At 40.1% G+C, this 18,784-nt stretch overlaps 1 protein-coding gene across 6 annotated transcripts in view; it reads right to left on the bottom strand.

The window, feature by feature from the left end:
• Positions 1-18,784, bottom strand: part of OSBPL3 (oxysterol binding protein like 3) — a 262,596-nt gene that overhangs the window by 123,487 nt on the left and 120,325 nt on the right. For all 6 annotated transcript variants that reach the window (XM_060196082.1, XM_007529051.3, XM_007529053.3 and 3 more), the window contains exons 3-4: positions 349-465; positions 138-191 (exon numbers count right to left, since the gene is read on the bottom strand). In XM_060196082.1, coding sequence (XP_060052065.1) covers positions 138-191; positions 349-465 — 171 coding nt within the window. The remainder of the gene's footprint in view (positions 1-137; positions 192-348; positions 466-18,784) is intronic.

The following is an 18,784-nucleotide window of genomic DNA, read 5'->3' as shown; positions in this document are numbered from 1 at the left end:
CGTAAGGGGAAGCTTCATGAGCAGTGAAAACATACTGCAGGTGTCTCTCTCCCTCTTCTCTACCGATTTCACTCTGTCTCTTCAATAAAAATAAAATAATTTGAGAAAAAATTAAAATCTTAAAAAAAAAGACTTACATCAGTTTGGTTCTTGGCATATTTCAAGATTCCCTTGTCCAGATAGAAGAATCTCTGTGGAGAAGACAGTAAAATTAACTTGACATTTTATTTAAACATACTTCCTTGGGTCTCAATTTTCAACTTCAAATTAAACGTAAGTGTCTAAGATCTATAAGTAAGTGGGATGGTGTAAGCATAAATCAAGGCGAGGTCAAGGTCAGCGACTTACCTTGTGCCAACCTTTCAAAGGCCATTTCCTCTTTTTCAGTAAAAATCCTTTCTGAACTGATGGCTCCTGGGTGTAATTCATCTCTCCTCTCAGTCCTTCTACCACTTCCCAGCTGTCCTGTTCAACAACAACAAAAAGTAATGTTAAATTTTTAAAAATTAAAATATTAGGAAGCACTTGATCTTGTCTGTAAATCCAACCACACTGTGAGCCTAGCTGACTTTGTTGGAAAGAAAATATTAGAATTTATTTATCTATTCATAAGAAAGATATGAAGAGAGAGAAAGAACCAGACATCACTCTGGTACATGTGTTGCCGGGGATTGAACTCAGGACCTCATGCTTGAGAGTTCAATGTTTTATCCATTGCGCCATTTCCCGGATCATGAAAGAAAATATTTATATTTATTATCTAGACAGTTCCTAGACTTTACAGGTATAATGATTACAATTAAGTAGAATCAAATCTGATTTCTTTTCAAAAGTATTCTCTTAGAAGGGATTTTTTTCACTCTCTTTCAGTGCCTAAACCTTCACAATCTTACAAACTAAAGATAAAGTGTACTGTAAATTGTATTATGGCTCTCTTTGATGTCATCACAGCTACTTCTTCTGCCTGTATATATTCATCTCTCCTTAGACAACCAGGTGGTTCTCTACTCCTGGAAGGATACCACACTAACATCAGATCTAATGCAGATACCAGACTGGCAGAGTGCACTCTAGCCCAGAATTCCTGGGCTCAAGTGACCCTCCAGCCTCAGTCTCCCAAGAAGCTGGGACTACAGGCACATGCCACCACACCGGGCACAGGTATTTCTCCCTCATCATTAGTTAGACTTCGGGGTGAGGTGTAGGATGGGATACAGTCTTTTGGTGGTGGGAATGGTGTTTATGTACACTCCTATTAATTTCTAGTTATATAAATCACTATTTAATTAAAGGAGAGGAGAAACATTGATTGAATGTCTCAAACTTTTTAATGCACAGACCATAGGCTGAGTCTTGGATATGTTGACTCTCTTAAAAGCTTAGACCAGGAAGAACAGAAACAACGGGTGGCACAGCTATATACAAATAGTGTCAAAGGACATAAGTTATGGTGATGTTGTATATGATACAGCAAATCCTAAAAAGGGATTTTTCAAAGTTAACCCAATTGCCAAATAATGTGATTATAGCAATAACTATCTATTGCCTTCTTAAACCCTAAGACAGCAGGAACCTCCTACTTCCTCTATAGAGCCTGTATTTCCCCCAGTCCTGGAACCTCTAGAGTGGGGCTCACTTTCCTCCATGCTTCTCTCAGCTTATACCAAATGAAATAGTATCTGCTGATCCCAACCTAATCAATGCAACGAATACCACCTCAGTATGCTTCACTTCAGTCTGTTTCCAGAGATGTGAGGCATGGAATATCAACCCTTCAGCCTCATTACTCCGGTGAGACCTTTCCTTTCATAGGATTCTCTAATTCCATTCCAGGTGGTTCACTTCCTAACAAAGTCCCAAAGCCTAGATACAGACCAGGTCCCATGAGATAGGGCATATGTTCACATGTATCCATAAATTAGGGCAAAATATATATCTGAAAGCAAAAGTACACAACTGTCTGCAGTGAGTATGAAGTTCATAATGAAATAGTGTCTACTTAGACTTAGATACCCTCCTCACCTATTTCCTATTATACTTCCCTCACTCACTCTCAAGCTATCCTTGCAAAAGCTGAATAAGGGCAAGAGACTGGCATACTTTGACAATGACTCTTTAGTCACTATCAGGCCACCCCATCAGCTGGGGCCCTAGTTGGGAAATCCTGATATTCCCAAACAGACATGATGGGTCTAGACCTCGAATAAATCCATCTCTCCATTGTTACTAGTCATCTCTACCAGGAACAACAAAACAGATCCCTTTGTGGGCCCCCATAGGACCTTGCCCTCCACTTGGATCAACAATGGTAGAGGATGTTCCTTCCTCCGAAGGGAGGCTGAACAACATACTCTAAGCTACACCTGAAGAAGATGGGTCCTGATATTGGGGCAACTTGGAATGTTCCTACTTATGACCACAGAATGTGAACTCAGATCTACAGGGACGCAGAGGTCACATAGGCTCCTAAGCTGAATATGGGCCCCAGATCACATCAAATCGATGGGTTTACAGTCAACAATATTTTACACCTTTCCTATATTTGGGAGCTACTCTCTTCCTTGATCCAGCTTTCTGTTCCCTTTCCCAGCCACGGCATCATCTTCCCAGACAATAACTTGGATCCACCTGCATATCAGATTTCAGGCTCAGGGAAGAAAAAAAACCAATAAAGTAGTATAGCCACAGGCCCTTTGGAATATAGATACTAAAGAATATAGATAAAATATGCCTACTAGCTATCTACAAAATAGCTAGTAGAACCCCCCCCCCCCCCCCAACTCTTCATCTGCACTACTCCAACCTTTAGGCTCATGATTAGTCAACAACTTGTTTGGCTTTATATGTTAACTCTCTTTTTAGCCACCAGGTTCCAGATGGTAGCATGATGCCAACCAGATTTCCCTGGACAGACAACCCCACCAATGTGTCCTGGAGCTCTGATTCCCCAGAACCCTGTCACAGTAGGGAAAGAGAGAGTCAGGCTGGGAATATGAATTGACTTGTCAATGCCCATGTTCAGCAGGGAAGCAATTACAGAAGCCACACCTTCCACCTTCTGCATCCCACAATGACCTTGGGTCTATACTCCCAGAGGGTTAAAGAATAGGAAAGCTATCAGGGGATGGAATGTGATCGGGAGTTCTGTTGGTGGGAACTGTGTGGAGTTGTACCCCTCTTATCCTATAGTTTCGTCAGTGTTTCCTTTTTATAAATAAAATAAATAATATATTTTATTAGAGAACACAAATTAACTTGTCCACTGGTCTCAGTGTGAAGGGGCAGACAACAATACTTTTAATAAATAGATATTGATCTTAACTAAAAAAAAAGAATGCTTTCTTATGGGAGCTGGGTGGTGGCATACCTGGTTAAGTGCACATTGCACTGAGTCAGGACCCCGGTTTGAACCCCACTCCCCACTTGCTTCACAAGTGGTAAAGTAGGTCTGAAGGTGTCTATCTTTCTCATTCGCTATCCCCCATCCCTTTCAATTTCTCTCTGTACTACTGAATAAAATGGGGGGAAAATTTTTAAAGAAAAATTGGCCATCAGGAGTGGTAGATTCCTAGTGTCAGGACCAGCTCCAGTGATATCCCTAAACAAACAAAATAAATACATTCTTACATTTGCAACTGAACTCTTTATATAATGACCCCAACAGATCTGCCTTACATATGACTATACTTAACAATAAGAATAATTAAAGGTACATTCCAGAGTTTATTGTGGTGGAAAGACCCAAGAATTTGGAGCTGTGTAAGGAAATTCTTCAATGGAAATGGTAAAAGCTTAGATTCAGATCATCAATTTGAAAAGCTTTTCAGACTGGTAACAATGCTGAATGCCATTTCTTCATGATAAATATTAACAATTATTCACAGCCACTTAAGTATACTACGTAATAAATGAAGGATGTATATTGCAAAGTGATGTGAATGGCCAGCAAGATAGTTCATAATGGAGGATATGGCTTTATCATGTGAGCAACCCAGGTTCAAGTACCCACCTCCAGCACGGGGGTGAGAAGCTTCAGTGCTGTGCTATCTTTCCCTCTCTCCGCTGTCTCTTTGGATCTGAAAAATGTTGACCTGGAGCAGTGAAATTCCAGATATTACAAAAATAGAATAATAGGGGCCAGGTAGTGGTACACCTAGTTGAAAGTACACGTTACAATGCACAGGGACCTGGGTTCAAGCCCCTGGGCCCCACCTGCATGGAGAAAGCTTCACAAGCAGTGAAACAGTGCTGCAGGTATCTCTCTACCTCCTGCTTCCCTCTCAATTTCCCTCTGTCTCTATCCAACAAATAAATAAAAATTAGAAAAAGATAAGGTGATGAAGTCACACACATATATACAAATTAATCTAACAATTCATCTCAGAAAACCATTCCTCAAAGTTTGAATTATCTTTCCTTTCAAAATTTTAATGAATCCTTAGTTAAAAACTCCACATCTACCAGGAAGTCTTCTTCAGACAAAAATACTGTTACTTCCCTAGAAACTCTATCACTATCCATGTTACTTTTCCACTGGCTCACTATTCACTTATGCCCGTCAGAGTGAAGTTTTTATCATGACTAATAGACTCCGGGTGATTGTAAAGTTTCTAGTTCACTACTGATTTCCTCAGTATAACTTACCTGCTGTCCCAGTGAATCCAATTGGCACTCTTGGTCCTGGAATAAGACTGTGAACAGACTTATACTCTTGAAATACCATAAGTTGGTAAGTATGCCCAGTATTTATGGATCAAACAGCTACTTATGGATTAAAGGCAGTACATTCAAATTTGTGAAAGACGGGGCTCTCTCTGTATGTCATCATTGTTAAGGGAAATGTATGACTCATAATATTTTGGAAAACACTCTAAGGGGATCAGACTCTATTTGTTTCTCTTAAGATTGCCAAGCAGAAGGGAACATGCAGAGTGAGTACAAAAGCTTGACCATCAGGTACATCTGCTCAGTACATTCAATTGTGCAGAATACAAATGCCAAGAGGGATCAAATGTTATTGCACATTTTGCAAAACAGAAAAAAAGGTGAGTAAGATCATACCTGTAGTTTAAAGAAAACAAGAACTGAATTTCAAAAATGTTTCAAGAATTCATGTTAGAACTAGTTCTCTCCTGAATTTTTGAGATGAGCCATTCTGGAAGCAGGAAATTAGAGTGGCTTTGTAGCCTCTTAAGGTAGATTAAAACAAAAAGGGTTTGTATTTCTTTTTTTTTTATATTTATTTATTTTCTCTTTTGTTGCCCTTGTTTTTTTATTGTTGTAGCTATTGTTGTTATTGATGTCGCTGCTGTTAGATAGGACAGAGAGGGGAAGAAAGAGAGGGGGAGAGAAAGATAGACACCTGCAGACCTGCTTCACCACTTGTGAAGCGACTCCCTTACAGGTGGGGAGTTGGGGGCTCGAACCGGGATCCTTATGCCGGTCCTTGCTACCGCCCGACTCTGTTTGTATTTATTTCTATAGACCGTCTTTTCCCTTGAACTTATCTTCTACCAGGGCTCAGAATTTGAAACTGTTATCAGGGAAGGAAAAAAAAAAAGCATTTAAGAAATAACTTCAATTCGTTGACTGAGGAAGCAAAGCATGACAGCCAAGTCCTTTTCTGGGCTCCACATCCAAATTCTCTCTCCCAGTTTCCTTGTCTGTCACCATCCTTGAATCATACGACTGGAACCCGGAGCCAACATCCAGCCAGTGGTTTGTAGTGGAGGAGGTACTTAAGTTCCCTCTGAGGCTATGGATACTGGGGGTGCTTTTGGTTGTCACAGTGATGAGAGGGATGTCTGATATTTGGTGGCTAAGAGCCAGGGTTATTAGATGACCTGCTATGCCTCAGCTTCAGCCTCAGTGAAAAACGTTGTCTCACATTTGTCAAGGTTTTCCAAAATGCTAGGGACATTTTAGTAGGTTATACCTACATGAAATTATTTCAGTGAAGAATGTGTGTTTCACATGTATACCCAAGTATCTTTGCATGATTTTATATACCCTGAATTTTGGGGAATGCAACTGCTGATTATTTCATTCTGGTTTCTTTTTTCTTTTTTTTTTTAGTTTTCTAAGTTTTTTTTTTTTCTTTGAGATAACACTGGACACAATTTGTATTCCTTTATCTAGAGAAAACGAGGCTGAGAGAGAAAGAAAAGACAGACAGAGAGAAGGGAGATAGTACAACACTACTCCACTAATGGCTTCCATGTAATGCTGAGACTTGAACCCATGGCCTTATGCATGGCAAGATGCATACTCTACAGTGTGAGCCAGCTCCCAGCCCTGTAATTCATTCTGTTTGAAAGTCTACCGTCACTCATTATTTTGGAGAATTGTGTCTGAAGTGCTATATTTCCTGCAGTATTTCTGTTATCAACACAGTACACTTAATATGAATCTGCATTTGAGCTTATACCCAACCATATCATTAAGTATTCTGGTATAGTCATAACTGGGCTTTTATTCTCTCTTTCTCTCTCATACACACACATACATACACACACACACACACATACACACACGCACGCACGCACACGCACACACACACACACACACTTTTGCTGTTGTAGTGAAAAAGCCTCATGCGTGATTTCACTGCTCCTAGGTTAATTTTTTTATTGAGAAGGAGCAAAAGATATAGAGGCAGAGGAAAGATACCACCGCAATAAAACTTCCTCCAGTTCCATGGCATGCCCCATATGGTGTCAAGGTTCAAAGCTGGACCTCACACGTGGCAAGGCATGCGTCCTGTCAGGTGAGCTATTTCTCTAGTCCCTGATGGCTATACTCTTATATGTCTTAATATTTACCACTTTCTCTTAAACCTCTACTATATTATTGTACATTAACATCCCAGTAGTTTCAAAATGATAAGTGCCAATATACTAAATTAATAACAGATGCCATTAGTGACATGCAAAGGGTTCACTAAAATATTGGTCACATGATGGTATTGAGAAGCATTTCTGAACCTGGCTCAAATTAAGTGAGGAAGAATGGCTGGCAGAACACAGTGTTATGAAATTACTTTAAAACGAATAGGGCTTTATTATTTTCTTACAACTAATTTCTGTTGGTTTCATTTTCAAAATATTTATCTTTCATATTCCTTCCTCTCAGTTCCCCTATCACCAAATTAATGCAGGCTCTCATAAAAACCTAGCTTGTTAAGACTTTCATTCTTATAGCCATTCACAGGGTTCCACCAAGATGTACTTTCTATGCAATATTAAATAAATAACATAACCTATTTATTTATTTCCACATCCACAATTTTAATGCACTGTTCTAGCTGACCATATTTTTCTCTGAATCTTTTCCATACATGCAAAGTCTTCAAATTTTTAACTGTTTCTATCTCCTATGAAAATTCCTAAATTATTTTGATCACATTATTCATGCATTCCTGAAAATTAGTAATAATTACTGCTCAATAGAGGACTGAACCAGTGGAATAGAATTGAGAGCCCAGAAATGAGCCCCCACACCTATGGACATCTAATCTTTGACAAAGGGGCCCAGACTATTCAATGGGGAAAGCAGAGTCTCTTCAACAAATGGTGTTGGAAACAATGGGTTGAAACATACAGAAGAATGAAACTGAATCACTGTATTTCACCAAATACAAAAGTAAATTCCAAGTGGATCAAGGACTTGGATGTTAGACCACAAACTATCATATACTTAGAGGAAAATATTGGCAGAACTCTTTTCCACATACATTTTAAAGACATCTTCAATGAAACGAATCCAATTACAAAGAAGACTAAGGCAAATATAAACCTATGGGACTACATCAAATTAAAAAAGCTTCTTCACTGCAAAAGAAACCACTACCCAAACCAAGAGACCCCTCATAGAATGGGAGAAGATCTTTACATGCCATACATCAGACAAGAGTTTAATAACCAACATATCTAAAGAGTTTGCCAAACTCAACAACAAGACAACAAATAACCCCATACAAAAATGGGGAGAGGACATGGACAGAATATTCACCAGAGAAGAGATCCAAAAGGCCAAGAAACACATGAAAAAAATTTCCAAGTCTCTGATTGTCAGAGAAATCCAAATAAAGACAACAACGAGATACCACTTCACTCCTGTGAGAATGCCATACATCAGAAAAGGTAACAGCAGCAAATGCTGGAGAGGGTTTGGGGTCAAAGGAACCCTCTTACACTGCTGGTGGGAATGTCAATTGGTCCAACCTCTGTGGAGAACAGTCTGGAGAACTCTCCGAAGGCTAGAAATGGACCTACCCTATGATCCTGCAATTCCTCTCCTGGGGATATATCCTAAGGAACCCAACACACCCATCCAAAAAGATCTGTGTACACATATGTTCTTGGCAGCACAATTTGTAATAGCCAAAACCTGGAAGCAACCCAGGTGTCCAACAACAGATGAGTGGCTGAGCAACTTGTAGTATATATACACAATGGAATACTACTCAGCTGTAAAAAAATGGTGACTTCACCGTTTTCAGCCGATCTTGGATGGACCTTGAAAAATTCATGTTAAGTGAAATAAGTCAGAAACAGAAGGATGAATATGGGATGATTTCACTCTCAAGCAGAAGTTGAAAAACAAGATCAAAAAAGAAAACACAAAGTAGAACCTGAACTGGAATTGGTGTATGGCACCAAAGTAAAAGACCCTGGGGTGGGTGGGTGGAGAGAATACAGGTCCAAGAAGGATGACACAGGACCTGGTGGGGGTTGTATTGTTATATGGGAAACTGGGGAGTGGTATGCATGTACAAACTATTGTATTTACTATTGAATGTAAAACATTAATTCCCCAATAAAGAAACTTAAAAAAAAAAAAAGAAAAAGAGGACTGAAAAATAGCGTTTCTTTAACTAATGCCTTTTTTCCATTGTTATCTCCAATGCTTTGGTCTTTTTTTCCCCCCAAAAAATTATAGGCACCATATTTTCATATTGCTTAAAACCTCAGCAAAGAAATAAGCAAACAGTAAGAAATAAAAGAATCATCATGGGTTTATTGATTCTTGGGGTCTTAAGCAAAAAAAAAAAAAAATATATATATATATATATATATATATATATATATATATATATATATATATATTTCTCAAAACAAATACCTGGTACTGGGTAATTGGTTAACAACATAATTTGTACCTAAACTTCTATAAAACTTGTCAATTAAATATATATATGTATATGTATATATGTCGATACTATAAATATAACACTATAAATAACAAGATAAAGTGATCAGAGAACACTGTCTAGTCACAAGAAAACTAAGTCTTTTTCAGTCTCATTCACTACTTAATGGTATGTAGTGGTATGAATAAATATTTTTTTAACTTATAAGCTTTTAAACAATAGCTATAGTTTATTACGCATTGACTGTCAGTAGTATGCTAAACAGCACACTTATGCTATTACGTTTAATCCTTGCACAGAGGTTGACTGTGAGGTTGGACTTTGTAGTGTTTTTATTCTTTTTGGAAATTCAGAAAGAGGTACTTTTACACCTTCTCTAGTAGTACTAATCTACCTGAAAATGGAACTTGCTTTTTCATCCGTTTGCTACATATAATAGCATATTGTCTGTCCTGTGTAATTTATACACACAATACAAAATTTAAATTTTATTTAAACACACAATGATAAACCAGGAGTAAATGCTGTGGGGGCAAGGGGCTAGCAGTTAGTAGATCCAGGGAGAGGCCAAGAATCTGAAGCAATCTGAAGAAGTACAATCAACGGATAAAGATGCACAAGGTCTGAGGTCCTGCTCAGAGCTTCTGAGTAATCCCACCCAGTTGGAGCAGAGGAAATTAGCTTATGTATTTTAGTGCTATCTGCTGTCTGCTTGCTCTCATTTTTACATCTAGGATGCCTGCCCCCTCTACTTATTAGCTGGGTGGATTCACTGTTAGTTTTAATTTTTGTAGGGGGGGGGGCAGAAGTTCTCTCCCTCCTCAGTGCTCACACAAGACTCACTTATTCTAACTAGAATGTGAGTTCCATGAGACAGAATCTTATTTCTCTCCTCCTCCTCCTCCTCCTTCTTATGCTCTTATTTTTAATAATTTCACTACTTGTGGGATCAGAAGCCCAAAACACATAGTTACTGAGCAAGGAAGGGTAATAAAAAGGGCTTTACAGAGCCCTCGAGATGAGAGACTTTAATCACGTTACGAACTAGAATTAATCAGTATTCAGAAGAGAGAGGGGAAAAAAGAGCAAAGATGTTAGTTTCTATTGGCTAAAGGCAGCAGGTGTCAGGGAGAAGCTCTACTGAGCTTTGAGGACTAGATAACCCTCAAGTAGGACATGCACCTTGGGCTGAATCTCCTGAGACACACTGTACTGATGGACTTGGCCCAGGAGAGATCAAAGCCATGCTAATTTAGCCCAATACAGTGGGCCTAATGTCCCACCCCAGAGGTGTTGGGTTTAAAGCTTTAGATAAACATCAGGTGTAGAGAGTGAAATATGTCTAGGTCTGGTGAAAGCAGCCTTTTAAAGTTTTTGGTTGAGTTTAACTGAAGACCGTCTGGCACTGTCATCTTGCATTAAACTCAGTCTGTTTTACTCAATGTCTGAAAGTGCCAAATATAGAAAGCTGCTTTGTGTTTGGGAAGGCAGCTAAGCACTTGTTCATGCTCATGAGCTGGCAAAGTTCATTTCCATATTGCTGAGTGCACGAACTGAAAGCATTTCCCTCCAGCACAGCTGTTTCCACAGTGAACATATTCTTTGCACCTTTCAAATGCTGGTGTCCCTATCACTGCTGTTGTAGTTATGTCAGAAATAGAAAATGACCTAAACTTTCACTCTCTCAGCAGCAGACGGGTGCTGTGGGAGGAAATTCTATGGCTGTCTCTTCTTGGCATGACCTGGAGTATAGATCATTTTGATTATTTAGTCTATTCATAGTTTTTAAAAACCACTGATACACGACATTAAATCATGATTTAACATGTCTTTAATAATTGTTAATGCATTATGATCTTCTAAAGTCATCAGTATCATCTTTTATGATTTACTATAGTAAATACTACAGTAGAATTTCAGTCAGTGTAATGGCAGCCTTAACAGATATCAGGCCAATTCTGTACTTATTTTTCAGTCACTGAGGGCTGTAGTACATGTTTCTCAACAATTTTCCCTCAACTCAGAATCAGGTCTGACAGTGACAGCAGGTGTGAGGTGAGGCATGAACTTTGGACAGGTGACACTGCTGCTGCTACTGGGCCACAGGCCCACTTAGAATGGCACTCTAGTAGACCAGGCTGTCTCAAAGAATTGAAATTTGACTTGATTGGGCCTGAGGAGAAAACCAGGACCAGAAGTTGAAAGTTTAAAAGTCTCTGGATTCTGGGACAAACAGATCAGCTGGACAGTATGTTGCTTTGCCACACGCATGACCTAGACTTGAAACTAGCTTCACCTCATTAAAGGAAACCTTAATGTTATAATCTCTCTCTCTGCCTATCTGCTGCTAAAAAAAAAAAGTCTCTGGATTCCAGTTTGCATAAAGGACGGATTGTCTGATTATCTAATAACTAGAGCAACAGCAAAATGAGCTGCTGTATGATAAAACAAGTTCCCTAGTAATTGGGGAGTTTTGGCAGAGGCAGGCAGAGGTACTACAGAAAAGATTCCCGGACTAGGAAGGAGGTCAGAATAATTGAGATCCCAAATCTTCTAAGCTCATGTCTTCTTAAATGGGCATAAAGTGTTAAGATAGATGAATGCGTTCTAGAGACCTACTATACAGCATCAGGCCAGTAGTTAACTATGTTCTGTATTGTGCACTTAAAATTTTATCAAGACAGTAGTGGATTTCACCTTGTATTTTTGACATAATACAAGTATAGTAACTATAATAAATATTGCCTAGTAATGTCTCTTAAAGCACAAACAAGCTAAGAGGCCTCTTCCAGTGGCATTAGCCTCAACTCTAGAACTTTAGATCATTTTAGGATCTAAAAGAGAAGGTTAAAGCAAAGGGGAAAACAGGCAGAGGTAGACAGCATAATAGTTATGCAAAGAGACTATAATGACTGAGGCTCCAGGTTCAACCCACTGCACCACCATAAGTCAGAGCTGAGCAGCACTCCAGTAAAAAAAAAAAAAAATTGAGGGGCTGGGTGGGTGGTAGCACAGCAGGCTAAGTGCACATGGCACAAAGCACATGAACCGGCATAATGATCTGGGTTCAAGACCCCAGTTCTTACCTGCAGGGGGGTTGCTTCACAAGCAGTGAAGCAGGTCTGCAGGTGTCTATCTTTCTCTTCCCCTTTCTTGATTTCCCTCTGTCCTATCCAACAACAATGACAGCAATAACAACAATAATAAAAATGATAAAAGGGAAAAAAATACCCTCCAGGAGCAGTGGATTTGTAGTGCAGCACCAAGCCCAGCGATAACTCTGGAAGAAAGAAGGAAGGAAGGAAAGAAGGGAGGGAGGGAGGGAGGGAGGGAAAAGGAAACTGATAAAGGAAATGCTGACTCAGATTCTGCAGGTTCTATGGAGAAGTGCAGTCATGACCCTCAACTACCACTGTCCTTTCTCTCTCCATCACATACTAGGGGTGGAGAAGCGAAGATGCAGGTACTCAGCCCCCACCCCACCACTGCCACCAATGTTTTAATTTTGAATTCCTTAGGTAGTCGCAGAACAAAAACACTGGCTCCATAATTACTTAGTGAGAGCACATGCCCTCGATTTTTGAGAAGAATCTCTGAGAAAGTTCTGGAGTTGAAGTAGAGAGAAAAAAAAAAGTAATTACCAGTTGATACTGAAAATTAGGAGGAAAAAAAACTAAGTGAACTGTCAACTCTGTAGGTGATTCCAACTAAGACCATTTCCATCTTGGGTTTACAATGAAGAGAAAAATGTTTACTGATTGTGTTGCCTACAGATGGTTTATAATTAGGGTAATATTAAGATCAATATAGTGATTATTTCTTTTTTTTTTCTGCCTCCAGGGTTATTGCTGGGGCTTTGTGTCTACACTATGAATCCACTGCCCCTATGGCCATTTTTTTTTTCTTCCCATTTTGTTGGATAGGACAGAGAGAAATTGAGAGGGGAGGGGAGACAGAGAAGGAGAGAAAAAGACAGACACCTGCAGGCCTGCTTCACCACTTGTGAACCGACCCCCTGCAGGTGGGAAGCTGGGGAACTCGAACCACTTTGTACTAAGTGGGCCTAACCCAGTGGGCCACCACCCAATCCCTTATAGTGATTATTTCTACCCTATTGATATCTTGCTAAACACTTAGGGTGATAATTACATTAGTAATGTTTTAGTTCCTCAAAATTATTTGTAGATTATTAATATTAGTTAAATATCTGTCTAAGGACAAGGTGGTAAGACATCTGGCAACACACACACACACACACACACACACAAAATCATACACAAGAAGCTAGGTTCAAGCCTCCTATTCCCACTTCAGGAGGGGGGGTAATTCACGAGTGAATTCATGAGGGAGCAGTGGAGGAACTCAACAAAGACCTGACGGAGTGAGAAGCAAGGTTTCTAGATTCTCGAAGCTATCATTATCACCACGAATTTGGTGGCTTAAAACACACACACACACACACACACACACACACACACACACACACTGGGCAGAGAGACAGCTCACCAGCTAGAAAACACATTTTACCATGTGTGAGGACCTGGATTTGAGCACCTAGTACCAAATGAAAACACAATGCACACTACCCCAAAGGAACTCCATGAGTGATGGAACAGTGCTGAGTTGTCTTTCCTTCCCTGTCTGTCTCCCTCTTCTCATCTCATGTTTTTTTGTTAAGGTTCTTATTTTATGTATTTTTTTAATAATCTTTATTTATTGGATAGAGACAGCCAGAAACCGAGAAGGCAGGGGGAAATAGAGAGGGAGAGAGAGAGACACCTGTAGACCCGCTTTACCACTCGCAAAGCTTATCCCCTGCAGGTGGGGACTGGGGCCTTGAACCTTAAGCACTGTAACATGTGCACTCAGCCAGGTGCACCACCACCGTACCTACATCTCAATTTTTTTTTATTGCCACCAGGGTTATTGCTGGGCTTAGTGCCTGCACAACTAATTTACTGCTCCTGCCTGACGGCCATTTTTCCTTTAATTAAAAAAAAATGTATTTGATAGGACAGAGAGAAATTGAGAAGGGAGGGGAGGGAAGAAGAGAGACACTTTCAGACCTGCATCACCACCTGTAATGCTTTCCCCTGGAGGTAGGGAGAGGAGGCTCAAACTTGGATCCTCATTTTTGGTAATGTTTCACTTAACTGAGTGTTCCATGCCCCAGCCCCATCTACCAAAAACTAAGAAGAAAAAAAAAAAGTCTGATAAGAGTGGTGGAATGGCACATGTGTAAGCCCCCCACACACACACACAACAGCATCATCTCCCCACCACCAAAAAGTAAATATATATAATAAAAATGTATCCTTCAATAGTTCTGGAGATCAGATGGTCAAAATCAAGGGCTGAGAAGGGCCATGACTGATCTGAAAACTACAGGATAGGATGTCTTTGTTTCATTTAAATGTCACCTCCTAAATAACCCACCTCTAAATAACAGGGTTAGGATTTCAACATGTAGATTTGAGGTGTACACAAATTGTCCATAGTAACCATCCTGACTCTTCCAGTTTCTAGTAGCTACCGTGCAGCACCTGTTGGGCGTGTAACTGCTGTCACTCCTCTCTCTGTCCCTACCTTCATATGATTCCCTCGTGTCAATCGTCTCAATATTTCTTATAAATGCTGGTCATTGAATTTAGAGTCAGCCTGCATGATCCAGGATCATCTCATGTCAAGATCTTTAAATTAATCATATCTTTGAAGATATATATATATATATTTTCCCCCCCAAATAAGGTAACACTTCTTAGAATGGAAGTGTTGGAATTAGAATGTGGATATATCTTTGTGTATAGCAAGGGAAGGGGGTGGGGGGGATTGTCATCATTCAGTCCACAACACAGAACAAAAGGGATCACTAGGCTAGAGATGTGACAGAAATGTGACTCAACTAGAAGGGGAACAGACAGGAAGCAATTTTAGTTGCCACCTGGGCTTGTGACGGGTACAAAGGAGACACAGCTGTAAGGTCAGAGGGGCAGGGTGGTGGCACACCTGGTTGAGTGTATATGTTACAATGTGCAAGAATCCAGGTTCAAGCCCAGGGTCCCCACCTACAATAAATAACTATTATTTGTATTACAGCACAAAAAACTCAAACACATTTCTAAAGAAGGCTTACTTCTAACATCTGAAAAAAATGAACCCTATATTTTCTAAAGAGGTGGATGTTTACTTCCTATCCTGTACTAGCTAAATGACTCCAAGTAGGCAAAATCTCTGGGTCATATTTTCTTCCTAAAGTTCACAAAGCAACAACTCACTGGGTTGTGTTGAGACTTCAGAGGACAGTAAAAGAGAATAAAATGAGCCTTAAAGATGCTACTGGGTTGGTGTTAATTTCCAGGGTTCCTCTTTCTTCCTCTCAATGCAGCTTAGGCAGAAGCCAAGCCTTCTGACTCTGCATTGTGTCACCTTCAGTTGAAAGGATGAAGCAGGCCAACAGTTACCCTGCAGGACTCCTTGTGGGCTCCAAGGACTCCTGCTTAATGATAAGCAAATGCTTTGTTTGTTGAAAACCTGCATGTAGTTCTTATTATATGCGCAGGCTCTCCTCTAACTGAGCAATTTGTCCAACCTGACAAGATATCATAGCATAGAGGAATTAGGTAACTTGCACAAGGGCAAAGAGCTTATAAAAAGCCTTAGGCTGAATTTCAGACCACCTAAATCCACACTCATTACCTCTCCTCTTTGATGAGCAGGTAAAACAGTGTGACATAAAGGTGACGTTTCCAAGTTCCTCTCTCTCCACTGGTTTTTCTTGGGACATGCAAATAGCTAATACTTAGAAAAGTCAGGTAAATCTCAGTGTTTCTAAATACATGATGGATTTAAAGACATAAACAAAACTAAGCCTTTTCATTTTGTGAACAGCTGAAATTATAAGCACCTAGTATTCACTGTAAGCTTTATTCACCTTGGTAAATTCTACCCCATTCAACTGTATCATTCTTATGGTTTCTGGTGCTGTGCCCAGCCAGCCCAAACTCTCTGGAGTGCAGTATAATCTAATAGCCTGTATAAATAAATCACCATCAGGTGACTCAAGGAGAGCACAAATGTCACCTTACATTAGCCCAGGCATAGGGAGGATAACGGAATCAAAATTATATAATCGGGAGTCAGGCGGTAGCGCAGCGGGTTAAGCGCACGTGGCGCTAAGCACAAGGACCTGCGTGAGGATCCCGGTTCGAGCTCCCGACTTGCCACCTGCAGGGGAGTCGCTTCACAAGCAGCGAGCGGTGAAGCAGGTCTTCAGGTGTCTATCTTTCTCTCCTCCTCTCTTTCTTCCCCTCCTCTCTCCACTTCTCTCTGTCCTATCCAAAGACGACATCAATAACAACAATAAATACAACAATAACACAACAAGGGCAACAAAAGGGAATCAATACATAAATATTTTTAAAAATTATATAATTGATGGCACCTTGCCTAGCAATAGAACTCTATATTTCAAATCCCCTACAATCATGGGCAAAGCACCTGCTAATTCTTTTATCTGTCAATTATTTTAGCAGGACTGCTTTTTTGATTCTTGACTTACATAGCAAATGATAACACATCAAAGAGTGTGGAGCCTGTGTTCTCTTTAGACTCTAGTTTCCCCAGAGTTGATTTATTTCTAGTAGTCTGTCTTATCTTCTGCAGCTTCACACCTCTGTGCACAAGGTCTTTTAATAATAAGTTCTCATTACTTTTTGATTTGGAATACAAAAAAAAAAGCTTATGGCATATAAGACTCAATGAATTTTATTCTCTTCTTTTTATCTAGCTCAGTTTGGATCCCGAAATGTGTTACTTTGAAAGTTCTAGCAGGAAATGTAAGGGGGCAGTGGGAAAAGACAAGAGGAAACTGAAGTTACTCATATTTGACAAGCTTTGAAATAGCAATTCTCTCTCCCACTCAGATATCCCTGAGCTTATTTAGTACATCTTCAGAGCTTTGTGCATAGCAATCTTCCTACCTCGCCGAGACTTTATTCATTCATTCAGTTAATCCATACTTACTGACCACTGTATAGCATGTGCTAGCTTAGGTGATTTATGATTATATTTTATTCAGCTCTCACAACTAAGCATACTTATGCAAACATCACATCTAAAACACGGAGACCAAGAAGTTTTAAATAACCTGGTAAGATCACTTAGTGAGCAGAAGGCAGAGCCAGTGTGAATATAAGCCAGTTTAATCAAAACAACTTCTGACTTTTGTTCCGTACTTTTCAATAGAACATTCATAGACTACAACTATAGGAATTATTTGACAGCTGGGACCAAGGTGTTGGTGCATTTATTCAAGTGCATGTTATCTTGTGCAGGGACCTGGGTTCAAGTCCCCAACTGCTGTGGGAGGGGCTTCACAAGTGGTAAAGCAGTGCTGAGGGTGTCTTTTTCTTTCTTTTCTTTTTATTATTTATTTTCCCTTTTTAAAATTTTTGTTGTAGTTATTATTATTGTTATTGTTGATGTTGTTGTTGTTGGATAGGACAGAAGGAAACGGAGAGAGGAGGGGAAGACAGAGAGGGTGAGAAAAAGAGAGACACCTGCACACCTGTTTCATTGCTTGGGATCGACTCCCCTGCAGGTAGGGAGCCAGGGCTCAAACCTGGATCCTTACACTGATCCTTGTGCTTCTCACCACATGGGCTTAACCAGTTGCACTACTGCCCAACCCTTCCTTCCTTCCTTCCTTCCTTCCTTCCTTCCTTCCTTCCTTCCTTCCTTCCTCCCTCCCTCCCTCCCTTCCTTCCTTCCTTCAGGTTCTCTCTGTCTCTACCCAGTAAGTGAATAAATAATACAACATAAAAATTTTTTTAAGTAATTATTTGGGGGTTTTATCATTTTCTAGAATACAACTAATGAAGATGCCTTTGCTCATTTTCTAAGGCCTGCACAATAAACCACATACTAGGTTCTTTGCCTCTGTGCTAAAAATCACAATTATACCCCATTTACACCTTAGGCACAAAATAGAAATGAAAAGTCTTTTGCAGACAGTAGTAAACAGAACTGGCTTAATAAGGAAAATATTATTTCTAGGAAAGACCTTTTGATGTATAACCAATTAGTCTAAGTGGAAAAAAGAGTAGTTGAGGCATCAAACTCATTCTTCTGTCTCTCTCTGTGTAAATTCAAGATATGCTCTGTGAAAACCAAATCAATCAATTTCAGGTATCACATTAAGAAGTGTGTAGCAGGGAGTCGGGCGGTGGCACAGTGGGTTAAGCGCACGTGGCACAATGCGCAGGGACCAGCGTAAGGATCCCGGTTCGAGCCCCCGGCTCCCCACCAGCAGGGGAGTCGCTTCACAGGTGGTGAAGCGGGTCTGCAGGTGTCTATCTTTCTCTCCCCCTCTCTCTCTGTCTTCCCCTCCTCTCTCCATTTCTCTCTGTCCTATCCAACAACAAAGCAACGTCAACAATGGCAATAATAACCGCAACGAGGCTGCAACAACTAGGGCAAGAAAAAGGGGGGAAAATGGCCTCCAGGAGCGGTGGATTCATGGTGCAGGCACCGAGCCCAGCAATAACCCTGGAGGGAAAAAAAAAAAAAAAAAAGAAGTGTGTAGCAATCAAGCTGAGTATTACATTGTACTGCTCCAGTTCCTGTGGTACTATA

Source organism: Erinaceus europaeus, chromosome 8 (genome assembly GCF_950295315.1).
Source record: "Erinaceus europaeus chromosome 8, mEriEur2.1, whole genome shotgun sequence".
Taxonomy (NCBI): Eukaryota; Metazoa; Chordata; class Mammalia; order Eulipotyphla; family Erinaceidae; genus Erinaceus; species Erinaceus europaeus.
Note: the sequence above shows the minus strand (reverse complement) of the source record. Positions and strands in the feature narration are given on the sequence as shown.